At 41.3% G+C, this 13,489-nt stretch overlaps 1 protein-coding gene across 9 annotated transcripts in view; it reads left to right on the plus strand.

Annotated features, from left to right (window-relative positions):
• Nucleotides 1-13,489, plus strand: part of Unc13b (unc-13 homolog B) — a 189,204-nt gene that overhangs the window by 137,012 nt on the left and 38,703 nt on the right. For 3 of the 9 annotated variants that reach the window (XM_029476014.1, XM_029476016.1, XM_029476017.1), the window contains exon 2: nt 3,838-6,329. The exons of 5 other annotated variants lie outside the window; for them this stretch is intronic. In XM_029476014.1, coding sequence (XP_029331874.1) covers nt 4,082-6,329 — 2,248 coding nt within the window. In that variant the 5' untranslated portion in view covers nt 3,838-4,081. Of the gene's footprint in view, nt 1-3,831; nt 6,330-13,489 lie in introns of all 9 variants that reach the window. One more of the 9 variants, XM_029476015.1, reaches the window with a different exon arrangement.

Here is a 13,489-nt window from a genome sequence, read left to right on the forward strand (position 1 = left end):
ATCACCATAGCACCTTTCAATCACCACAGCACCCGTCAGTCACCACAGCACCCATCAGTTACTACAGAACCCGTCAATCACCACAGAGCCCATCAACCACCATAGTACCCATCACCACAGTGCCTATCACAGCAACACTGGGGCTTCTCTTCACCAGCCTCATACACTGGACAGATACTAGCTACCTGGAAGCCTGGTAATTTTTGTTTTAAATAAGTTTCAGGAAATTATGAATAAATGTTATTAAGAAGAAATTTACTACTTAGTTTTACAATGGAAACAAGTTGTTGGCCATCAGTCTACAAGGAAACTTGGACTTTGAAGTTTTCATATTATCATGGAAACACAGGTAGATCAGAAAAAGTAGGAGACTGGGATTTTAATCCAGCTATACCATCAGTTTCTCATCAGCTTCTCACTGGGTGCCAGAATCTGTAATGAGACCCTGCACCAGGCATTAGGAATTTAGAGATAAATAAAGAAAAATTTCTTGGTAATATGGTTCATACCCATTGTAGGCCCTTAAACAAGAATCTCCCCCTCAGTAAGAATGAAGATGTCCTACTTCAGGGGTCATTATCCTGGTAAGTGGGCTTTTGAGAAGCTAGAGTGCTTGCTCCACCTAGTACTGGACTTTCAAGTTAAAAATGTAGAATAAAAATGTTGCAGTAGCCAAACAGAACCAGTCCATAGGTAGGTAGAGCACAGCAATGTTGAGAGAGTGCAGAGCCAAAACCTTAGGCTGTGGGCCTTGATCTTTCTTTCTGACAAGATACTCTAGGACGTGACTCTCCCAAAAGTTGACATCCTAAGAGTACCTCATCTATGGTGGGCTGTGGCTGCCCACCTCACAGCATAATTAGTAAATGGCCCAGGTTTCATATAGCCTTGATTTTGAGGGGAGGGGTCCTCAGCATTTTTGGTCTCTGCCCTTGAGATCCTTTCACAGAAATGAGAGACTGCTTAATATATATGTTTATAGAATCTTTGCCTGTTTCCCAGAGGTCTGTGGCTGCTTCCTTCAAGCCAAAATTTGGGTCAGAGGCTTTTTTTTTTTTTTCAAGAGATAGTCACATTCTTAATTATGTTTCTCTGACAGATCAGAGAGAGGGGTAAATGAATCAACCATTTAAGAATACTGAAACGTGTTTCTCCTGATGTGGTTTTAGTAGGTTGGTGCTGATGAAATATAGTTTAAATATCTACTCCCAGCCCTAATTCTTAGGTTTCCATCATTAAATCTTTAGCTTTCTGATTACTTCAGTTTCCTTTCCTGTGTCTCCTTTTCAAACACAGCGAGCTCCTGGAGGACAGCCTTATTTTTTCCAGCATCAAGCATTCCTTAGGGGGAAAGCCACAGAAATGTACACCCGTTTCAGAGTATGTGCATGAAGTTGAGTGAGTTGACTGCAGTGGATAGGCCAACTGACAGGTAGAATGACAGCACAAACACCTCAGTATCAACTCGGGGCCTGAGTTTAAGCAGAGAATGCACCAAAGCCTCTTTATCCCAACCTCAAGGAAACAGCCTTACCTGTTCTGTGTATCACTCCTTCTTATTTGTTACTCCTTTAGTAAGTGCTTGCTTTTTAAATTACAATTTGTCAATAACATATATCACTTCATATTGTCATTCATTCTCACCCATTCTTCATCTCCCTAAGTGATACCATATTAAATAATAGAGACTGTTTCTTATATTCCTGACATATAGCTTAATGCCTGGTATCTCCCTTATGTATTTATTAACTTGAGTTGATTTGGAGATCAAATGGTCCTTCTGCATGGCCCCTGCCATCCCATTCAGTAGTAGCAAAGAGAGATTGAGGAAGAAGGCTGGCTTGCGTCTCCTGGCCATTTTCTGATAGTCCATTGAGCTCTGGGCACAGTGACTAAGTAACCCTCAGGTAACACAATGAGCTTATCTCCTGCCTCAGAGCCTAAAAACCAAGATGACCAAGTAATCTTGTCAGTATATATGCCCGGCAGGTAATTCCTAAATTCAGTTCATAGAGAGGCAGTGGCTACCAATCAAGAAAGGTTTGAAGGGTCTTGTTTGTTTGTTTAATATGGAAGCAAGCCTCTGTTTGGAGCTGGGAGAAGCTGCTATGAGCCTGGTTTCTTGAGATCCAACATAAAGTAGTAATGGGTGGGTTGGATTTGTTTGTGGCCTCACAAAATATGTAATTGACTTAGATGAAGAGTTCCTTGTTAGAGTTCTTATAGGAGTGGGAGAGAAGGCCAGGAGATAGGAAATGGGAATTCATCTAGTTTCTGCCTCTTGGTTCTTGACCTAGTTCTCTCCAGTAAAAACACCAGCTCTTCTTTCCCCAAGTCCTATGACTCGTCCTGCTACTCTGTCCCGGGAGGTATAGCACTTTTAGATTTCAGGCCCATAGACTCATTGTAGATTAGGTGACTTTTCTTTAAAATGAGTTGCTATTAGGTCAGATTTTTGTTCTTTAAGGCAATTTCTCTCTTTTAGTAAGGATTTAGAAGACTTAAAAATCATGAGAAAATCTTTTTATATATTTATTCATTTATTTATCAAAAGATTTTTATTCATTTATTATATGTAAGTATACTATAGCTGTCTTCAGATCGCATTACAGATGGTTGTAAGCCACCATGTGGTTGCTAGGATTTGAACTCAGGACCTCTGGAGGAGCAGTCAGTGCTCTTAACTGCTGAGCCATCTCACCAGCCCCAAGAAAATCTTAAAAAAAAAAAAAAGCCAAGGAAATGATCCCATGTCAAATAACTTAATGATAGTGTGTCTCCCACTAGCTCATGTTGTCTCTTGCAGGATAGCCTTGTAGGACCATAGAGTATTGGTAGCCCCATGCATCTCCTGAGTCTGTTTCTTTCTTGTACTTTCCACTCTGTGCTTCCTCACATTTTACATCTTCCTAATAAAAAGGAACTGTGTACCCTCACCATATAAGATAATAAATCTGCGTCTGTCCTACCACTCACTCAAAAGTACCAGGAGCAAGAAAAAGTTGTGGCTGCACAACTTTTTTGCAGAACAGCAAAGTACCCTGTGTAATATAACCAACTCTCTGCTTGTACCATGCATTGCTGTACTCTGACAGGTCAGAGGGTTAGCTAACATCCCTCTGTTACTTGATCAGTACAGTCATGTAGATAGAGTGCCTTGAAGGACCCATTGTCCCTGTAGTGAGTCTATTATTTTTAGGCTGTTAGCTGTCTGCCTCATTAGATTTAAATATATTAAGTGCTATCTGAGTTCTGGACATTGCTGTACCTATACTTTACCACATTATTCTGGGATTAGCTGTAGTAATAACTTTTCCTCCTTCAAAAACTGGCCATGGTCTCTTTTCCAAGTGAATGGTTGCTATCACCAAACAATGAACTATAGAAGATCTGAATCCTCACCAGAAAAACAAAATGGACAAGAAAGAAACTTCTCGTGTTTTGTCTTTTCACTTCATGTGTGGATGTTAAACATCTACTCGTTCATCCTTGAGTCAGATTCCAGTGCTGAATTTTGTTTTTGTGAAGGTTTAACTAGGCAGTTACTAACTGACCTTACTTTTCCTTACCCACTTCCCAGCAGCTTGTCTCAATACTGTCTTTGTACTTGTTAAGAACTTAAAAGACTTGATTTGGTTTTGAATCGATATTTTAAAAGGAGCCAAGGAAAGAGCCCTGATGTCTACAGCCTTTAAGGCAAAGGTTGGAGGGCTGCTCAGGCTGACTTCTTACTGTCTTTGAAGGCATTGTTCTTAGCCTTGCTTGACAGCTTAGTCATATTTGAGTTTCCGGTTTCTCTTTTATCTGAGTGTACTGTTCTTTTTTCATGAGCTACAGGATAAAAGCCAAGCCAGGATCCAGAGGCTTGTGTCAGGTTTGAGACCTATACATGAGGTCAGTACTGTGGCTGAGCCTGAGGCTTCAACTAGCAATAGTCGTTAAAAGCCAACCCAAAAAAAAAAAGGAAGGAAGAAGGAAAGAAAAAGAAGGAATAGGCTCTTCCGAGACCATTTCTGTTCAGCATCCCAACAAGAAATAAAGAGTAAGAGGCATAGAGCCATCACCTCTTTTGCGGGGGAAAATGAAGCGACTGTTGAGAGAGTCTGAGGAGGAAATCATGCTGACGTTGGGACCTTCATCCAGTCTCTCCCCAGATAAGGTCAGGGCAGAGACTATATGTAGTATCAAGAGCAAGTCCACAGGTCCTACTGGATCCCTGCCAGAGGACAACTTCCCACTCCATTGCTGTGACTCCAGCACTAGTGGAGAACGAAATGGGGACCTGCCCCAACTTTGTAGCTTTGAGCAGCAAGCCAATAACCAACCTTCTCTGGCCTCCACTGCCTGTGCTTCAGGATCTGATTCTCGGGAACTCTCACCTGCCAGTATAACAAGCTGTTCAGATCCTTCAGAGAGAAACCAAGCCAGGCCCATTTTGCCTAGGGGTCCTGGCCAAAGATGTAGGTATGAACAGCAAGAGCCTCTGGGAGACGTAGTAGAATATATCATCAGAGAACTGCAAGGTATCAGTCGTCTTCAGTCGGAGATTGCTGAGCTGCAACAGCACTTGAACCAAGTCCAGGGCTCTGTGGATGAAGTGTCTAGCTGTGTAGATTCAGTACTGAGTGAAATAGAAGGCTTGCATGTAGGTAGCAGCTCCCTGGGCAAAGTGTGCAGTGGGGAAAAGGCTCAGGAACTCCATGTAGAAAGATCCAGAGAGGAAGCCATTCTTTATCTGTATGGACTTCCTGAACATGATGGGGAAAACACTATGGAACTGGTGGACAACTTTCTAGCTAAGCACCTCTGTGTTAATGGCATGCAGTGCAACAGGTATATCCAAGAGGCATACAGAACAGGCACAGCTCCTGCCCCCCGGCCTACTGTGGTGAAACTCGTCCATCTAGAGCACAGAGACCTCATCTTGCAAAAATCCATCCTCTTGCAGAGTGTGGGGGTCAGGGTTGCTACCAGAGAGGAACCAGTCTGGTCAGAAGGGTGTGAGGATCCCCCAAAGGAGTCTTTATCATGCTTGCAACAACTTCAAGACCACAGTTGGAACACTTTAAATCAGGATAAACCAGCTCTTCGGCTAGAAACAGGGAACAGAAAACAAATGACGGAACCACACCAGATAAGGACTCAGAATCAACAAAGAGAACCCCAGGCTTCTGAGCATCAGGGCCCTCGTTTACTACCAAAGGATAGCTTCGCAAAACAGAGTGATGTGTCTAAGCTGCAGGAGGAAGTAAAAGGAGCATCAGGAGCATCCTGGGTAACCAGTGCTTGTTGTGAATTTTCTCTCCTCCATCCACTTGAGGGGTCTTCCTCAGTGTTAATCTCAAAAGAGGAAGATTGTGAAAAATTACAGATTTTTGAACAGGGCAGACAAGAACATGAGGCATGTAAAGTGACAAAGCTACAAACTGATTGCAGCAATACAATTAAGGACAGCAGTTGCCTTTCACTGTCTGGACCACTGAAAGCAGAGACGGTAAACACAGAGGACAAGATGCTAGGCTGTGAAGCTGGACTTGATATTCTGAGCCCAAAGCAGCTGGAGGACCTTTTGGCAGACAAGTCTAGAAGGTTTGTGACTCTGAGTCCTGACAGCATGATGGAGGAAGTGGTCATAGGGCCTGAGACTTTGAGTAACATGGTTCATATTGACCTGAATGAAGAAGAGAACTGTACTGCCCAGGTTCTCAAGGATGTCTTTGATAAGTCCTCACGTGTTCTGGGTGACTCCCAGGAGGATGAAGATGTAGAGATTAAACTCCACACAACTAAGCTGAGCCGAGCGATCCAGCACTTTCGTTTGGCTCTGCAGGGGGTGTTTCAGAAGCTGGAGAACAATGGGTCCATCAGTCCTGAGGACCTGGACAGCAACGAGAGTGGCTCCCAGTCAGAGAACAGTGATAGACTTCTTTGGACAGTAAGTTCAGGAGGTGCCCACAACTGTTCAGTGGAGAGTCCAGCCAGTCAGGGAAGTGAGAGCTTGCTCAGTGTGGCTTCTGGTGGAGCAGGCATCTCTATACAGGGTGATGAGACACCGCAAGCGCCAAGCAACTTCTCTCTCGCTTCTAACGCAAACTCACTGCTCAGTTTCCCTCGCGCCCCATGTCTGCGAAGCGAGACTTGTTCCAGGCCTGACTCTCCTAACCAAGGCAAACTGAGTTTAGAACAAGTATGTGCAGAGACAATTTACCTTAACAAATGCATCAACAATTTTAAAAACGTTCTAAGAGAGAAAAGACTGAGGCAGAAAAAACTTTTGCAAGAGCTAGTACAGACGGCAAGTCATCTTTCAGTAGAAGACATCCCCTCAGGTACTCTGAGTGTCTGGCATTCAGCTGCATTGTGGCAGGCTTAACAAAGCAATGGGGTTGGTTCATATCTTGAATCTGTGTAGGTTATTTTAATACAGACTTAAACAAATCTTTGGGAAATAGAAGGAAAGAGGGTGCTAAGGTTAGGAGGGAGGTTCTAGTTTCTGTCCTTAGGCCATTTCCAGTCTTTTGGGGAAACCTGGGAAGTAGCCTTTCAAAAAAGGAAGGACCATTTGGGTCACAGGAGACTGTAGACTAGATGTGGGAAGCAAGATTGAGAAATAAAGCACACTTATTCTGTCTCACAGGGACAGAATCCTATGTTCCATTTTTAAATGCCTTTTCATGGTCTTCTTTGAAAGATTCCCATCTCCCTAGTAGCTGATGGTATTTCTCCATGGTCTCTTGAATTTCCTTACCTCTGCCTCTACTTGTCTAGATCCTAGTTCTGGCCCTACACCGAGCCTTGCTTCTGCGTCAGAGTACCTAGGAGTTGCCTACTTAGCAGTGCTGACCCTGTCTGAGGGCCCAGCTGCCCTCTGTGGGCCATATTCCCCTCTGCCTTCCCTAGCTACCTGAGAACTAAAACAAAATGTTATTTTTAACTGCAGGAAATAAAAGACGTTGTTTCTAGGCAGTATGGAAATCTGTAGTTTTACATTTTCTTCTCCCAATCAAAATTAAATTTATCCAAAGAGCATATGCTATATTTATCCAATTTTAAATGTAAATGGGGTTATCCTCTTTTACATATAACCTGATTAGGTTTCCCAAGACAAAATTAAAATGAAGAAATGTATCTTACTAGCAGAAGTGTAAGATAAGAAACATATCTTACTGGCAGAAGGGATCAGGTGCTCATACAATGCTGATGGGATAGGATGAGATGGGATAACTTCTAAGGAAAGCATTTGAGAAAATGTATCAGGGTTATAAATATATGCACCTTTAGAGTCCTCAGCCTTGCTTCCAGGAATGTATCCTGCAGACATATTTCTATATGCGGAAGTGGCATATGTACAAGGTTATTTTTGAAATATTGTTTTTAATAGTAAGGAGTGAAAAACAACCTAAATGTCCTTTAAATATATGATGAAATAAAATTCTGGCACACACAAACAATGGAATGCAGTTCCATGGAGCTATAAAAAGGTGGGGTAGCTCTTTATTCAGATGGAAAGCTACCTAATCTTTGTCTACCTAAAAACTAGCATAGTGCGAAATGGTGTGTGTGAGATGCTTCCATTCTATAAAAAGAAAGAAAGAAACACACCCGCTTAGGCCTGTGTGAGTGCCGGGCGTGGTGGCGCACGCCTTTAATCCCAGCACTCGGGAGGCAGAGACAGCGGATTTCTGAGTTCAAGGCCAGTCTGGTCTACAGAGTGAGTTCCAGGACAGCCAGGGCTACACAGAGAAACCCTGTCTCAAAAAACCAAAACAAAAAAAACCAGAAAGAAAAGATACGTGAGAAACTGGTTTAGTCATGTATTACTTGACAGAAATACAGCCTGAGAAATGCACTATTGGTAACCTCCTCGCTGTGTGAGCATTAAAGTATATACCCACAAACCTAGATGGTGTATAGTCTACAGCAGACCAAGGTCATGTGACATAAACATTGTTATATGTATGCTGCTGTTCACTTGAATGGTACGTAGCACATGGCCATGTATGATCTCCATTGGAGATAGACTATTGGGTAAAATACTAGTGAAATGGGATGGAGGTGTTTTTAAATTTTTTAAAAATACTGTATACCATTCAATATTTAAGGACTTAAAGAATACTAATGGTAATATCAAGTCATAAAATTCAACTTAGAAAGTAAAAACTGGAAACTATGTCACTCTCTTTTCAAATATCCCTGGAGCCATTCCTGCTAGCTTAAATATGTGTAAAACAACCCAAATTCCTTTACTTGTCATTCAAGGCTGCTTCAGCTGTCTCTGGTTTATATTGTCAGGTTTATCTTCTCCTGTTCACTGAACCCCTCCTCAAAGAAACTGCTGTCTTACAGTTTGCCTTGCTGTTTCTGTTTTCAGCGTATTAGTGATCATATGCTTCCTTCCAACCTGAGCAAGGCCCTGCGTGTGCCATGCCAGTCGACTGCATTGTCTCATTCTTTAACAGCCCAAAACACCTCTTCCTTCTGTAATTCACCTGCTGTAAGGGATTTCTCTTTCTCTTTACTCAGAGGCCAGTTTTCCTCCTCCATGAACATCCAGAAATTACTTCTTTGTAGCAGCAAAAGAAACATTGTGTGGTCAAAGCAGTTAATCTTTACAAAGTCCTTAAAGCTTAAAGAGAATGGCTGGGTCAGAAAGCCCTGAGATGAGGGCCACACTTTACCCTGTCTTTAATCCTCCTCCTAATGCGTCAGTCAGCACGGTGGCACAACTGGTAGTCATTTTCTTATGGAAGCTTTAATGTTGTAATTATATAACATAAAATTGCCCTTACATCCATTAAAAGGTAGTCTTGCATTTTTTATTGTTTGTTTACATACTCACATAATTATAAGACCATCAATTATCTAATAGGAGAACATTTCCAACATCTTACGATTCTCCATTAGCAGCCACTCTCCCACCCCTCTGCCTGAGCCTCCAACATCACTAGTCTACTTTGCTTCTGTACATTTGTGTTCTGCATACTTTCCATAAAAGAGTTCATATAATAGACATTTTGTATATATTTATTTAGCCTGCTTTTTTAGTCTCACCAGCGGTATTGCTTCATTTCTATGCTGTGACTGAATAATACTTATGGGGGATATTTGGTTGGTGGTCGTTTGGAGGATTGTTACCACTTCTTGCTCTAAAGAATAATGTTGCTATCAACACTGGAGTTGTGTATCAGTTAGTCTGAATATTTTTGTTGTTGCTTTTCTTTCTGAATCAGTACCCAGGCTGCTAGGATTATAGTTGACTGTACCATGTCCACATTGGACCTGTTTTCTATTCTCTTGGATATTTACTCAGAAGTAGAATTGCTGTTTCCTGTGATAATTCTGTTTGACGAGGTAGGGAATTATCAAACTGTTTCCTAGTGTGCTTACATTTTTATATATCTCCAACAGAAACATAGAGTTTTAATTTCAGACCAGCACCGGCTAGAATATTTGTCCTTTTGACCACTCTAGTGGTTGTGAAGTAGTTTCTCAATGAAGTTTGTTTTGATTTGCATTTTCATAGTGTCTAATGTTATTAAACATTTCCCATGTGTTTATTGGTCCTTTTATATTATTACTAGAATAATGTGCATTTAAATTTTTGGCACATTTAAAAATCATTTGCTAAAAAAGAATTGTTTGCTTATTTGTTTGTAAGTTGTTTATAAGCTATTTGTATGTTTGGATATAAGTGCATAGATTGCTTGTAAATATTTTGTCAGATTTTATGTGTTGTTCATTTTCCTGATGTCTAGGGGACATAATTTTTTATAAAAATTGTATTACTTCATTATTAAAAAGTTTTACTATGGTAAAATATGTGTAACAAAAATTTTAACCACTTTAAACTGTAAATTCTGCATATTCACATTATATAACCATCACTACATCTAAGTGCTTTTTCTAGCTCTGAAACCTTGAAATACTAACTGTCCATTCTACCTCCCTTAGTGTATAAACTTTGTTTGTGTGAACCCACTGCTTTAGTGAATGAAATGGTGAATGTATGTAAGTAGAATCAAGTGATGTTTATTCTTTGAGGGTTGCTTTTTCTTTGGCCTCATGTCCTCCAGGTTCACCCATGTGTCAACATTTTCTCCCAAGCAGTGTGCCACTGCATATATACGTTACATTTTCAACCCATCTGTCTTCCTGTTGTGGTCAGTTGGGTGGCATCTCCTGTTGGCTGTGGTGGACAGTGCTGCTCTGAGCATAGGTAGATGGCGTGTATTGAGTCCCTGCTCTCGTTTCTTATGTGATCTGAGGTGGGATTACTGTGTCAGACATCATCTTCCACTATGACTCTCTAGTCCTTATTTTTTGCGATGGGATCCCTTCTCAAGCCCCCACTAAAACATAAAGTAAGGAGTCAGAGTGAGAAATGTCCGGTGCAGCTTTGACAAAAGTCCTAAGGCCATTAAGGAGAGAAGAGTAAAATAAATCATGACAGACAACTTGACACGCACAATGCACAAGAGTTGAGGTTGAACCCCGACTAGCACAAAACAACTCCAAGGCTATATTTTTAACTGAATTAAAAGAAAAAACAACTTCAATTGGGTCACAAACCTAAGTATATAAACCTAAATCAATAAAATTCTTTGAAAAGTACCTCAAAGGATTAGGGATTGTGGCGATGGCTCAGTTGGCAAAGTGCAGAATTTTATATTACTACCAACAGTGCACAGGAATTCCAGTTTCTCCATAGCATCTCTAGTGTTTGTTTGTTTGTTTGTTTTTATTTAATAAGAACCATCGTAACTGATGTGAAGTAGTACACAAAGGTCTTGAATTTTGATATAATTCAATTTATCACCTTTTCCTGTGTTGATCATGATTTTGTTAATAGCTAAGAAATCATGGTTTCATAAAAAAAATCACAAAGATTTAATGCTTCATGTGTGTAATAGAGGAAGATACCTGAGTTCAGGTCTTCAAGCTTGCACAGCAGACATTTAACTGAGCCATTTCCTAGCCCCTAATTCTTTGTGATTTTTTTTTGAGGATTTTATAATTTTAGTTGGTATATTTAGGTTTGTGATCCATTTGAAGTTGTGTGTGCATAGTACAACCTCACTCTTAGGCATTATTTATGGTAAGATGTCTGGTATAATTTATTAAACTGTTTCCTCTAAAACAGTCATAGCACATTTGTCAGACATGAACTAAGCATGAGAGTAAGAATTGTTCCTGGACTCTCTGCCCTTCCTTTTGATCGTATGCCTTTATACTCTGATTCTGTTTGAGACATTCTCTTCACTTGGCTCCCATTAAAGCTGTCTGGGCTCTTTCTCACTAATTTCCACGTGCCGTTGCTTTCAGGCTGTGCTTGTCTCTCTCTCTCATCTCTTCAACCTCGGAGCATTTAACCATACCACGTTCTCTCTATTCATACCCACTGCTGAAGTGATAATCTTCCAGACTTAAGGATTTATCCTCAGTCTGAGACTTACATATTCCCCAAATACCATGCCACATCTACTCAGTATCATTACTAGGAGGTAAACAGGTGTCATAGACAGAGCATATTCCAAGCCAAACTCTAGATCTTTCTTCTCAATTCCCCAGCAACTCTGCTTTTTATTTAGTTTTTCTTACCAGTAAATAGCAGCCATTTCCTCATTTTTTTCTCACAACTAACATCCAATCTATTAGTAAATTCTGCCTCCTTTACCTTTAACTTTATTCATTCACCCTCTCTCTTTCTCCCTCCCTTCCCCCTCCCTCCCTCCCTTCTTCTCCCTCTCCCTCCTCCTCTCCCTCCTCCTCCTCCTCCCCTCCTCCTCCTCNTTCTCCTTCTCCTTCTCCTTCTCCTTCTCCTTCTCCTTCTCCTTCTCCTTCTTCTTCTTCTTCTTCTTCTTCTTCTTCTTCTTCTTCTTCTTCTTCTCTCTCTCTCTCTCTCTCTCTCTCTCTCTCTCTCTCTCTCTCTCTCTCTCGATCTCTCTGTCCAGATGTGCATATGTCAGGACAGAAGTCAGTTATTTCTTCTAGTGTATGGCTTCCAGGGGTTGAACTCAGCCTTTAACTGCTGTTGAGTCATCTTGCTAACCCATCTTCTGCATCTTAAGTAGTGACCCCTGCCTCAATCACATTCCTTTCTGCTTGAGCCATCATTTTCTTCCGTCTGGATTATTGCAGTAGTCTAACTGGTCTTCTTGTTTAACCCCACAGTCTGTTCTGTCACAGCAATCAGAGTGATTGTTATCAAAGATCACATCACTTTTTATCCACAACCTCCAATGATTTTCTGTCTCACCGACAATCAAAGTCAGGATTCTTCTGAGGACTTGAACTGGCTCTTACTGAAAACTAGCTGTTCTTCCACACCAATTATGTTCTCACCTTAGGGTTCACACTTGGGTATATTAGACTGAAAATACTTTTCTCCAAGGACTCTGAATGTTCTTTTTATTCCTTTCCTTCTGGTGTCTGCTTAAATATCTTATTGAAGAAGCCTCCCTGACAACTTTTAATTAAAAACTGGGATGTTTGAGACAGATACTCATGCATACACCATTGATGTGCAGTTCACTGTTTAGCTAAGGACAGATAACATTGAACTTCTGATTCTTCTGCCTCCTCTGAAAATGTCATAGGCTTCTGACATATTTTCTTTCGTCCTGGACAAGAGAGACTTTTCTTAGAAAAGTTCTAAATCCTAAAATGTATATATTCCCTTTGCTAAATACAAGTCCTAGATTTCCTGAGTGTTCTGACTGCATAGGTACAAAGGCAAGATCAAATATATAGTGCGTATTCTCAAGTAAGTTTATAGACTTCTTGCTCACAAGATATTCTCAAGAAGTTCACAGCCGGGCGTGGTGGCGCACGCCTTTAGTCCCAGCACTCGGGAGGCAGAGGCAGGCGGGTTTCTGAGTTTAAGGCCAGCCTGGGCTACAGAGTGAGTTCCAGGACAGCCAGGGCTACACAGAGAAACCCTGTCTCGAAAAAACCAAAAAAAAAAAAAAAAAGAAGTTCACAGTTCTTAGGCTGGGGGATGGCTTACTTGATAAAATGCACTGAGGCACATGCTTGTAATAGTCTCAGCATGGTGGAGGCAAAGAGAGGAGGCTCTCTGGCTTGCTGGCCAGCCAGTCTAGCCAAATTGATGACTTTTGAGTTCTGCAGAAGATCCTATCTCAAAAAGTAAGGTAAAAGGCTAGCAAGATACCTCAGTGGGTGTCTTAGTTAGGTTTACTGCTGTGAACAGACACTATGACCATGGCACCATGTCTAAAGGACGACATTTAATTGGGGCTGGCTTATAGGTTCAGAGGTTCAGTCCATTATCATCAAGACTGGAGCAGGGCAGCATCCAGGCAGGAATGGTACAGGAGGAACTGAAAATTCTACATCTTCATCTGAAGGCTGCTAGCAGAATGCTGGTTTCCAGGCAGCTATGGTGTGGGTCTTAAGGCCATACCCACCCAGAGTGACACACCTACTCTAACAAGGTTATACCTCCTAATAGTGCCACTCCCTGGGCCAA

The sequence above is a fragment of the Mus caroli genome, chromosome 4 (genome assembly GCF_900094665.2).
Source record: "Mus caroli chromosome 4, CAROLI_EIJ_v1.1, whole genome shotgun sequence".
Lineage (NCBI taxonomy): Eukaryota > Metazoa > Chordata > Mammalia > Rodentia > Muridae > Mus > Mus caroli.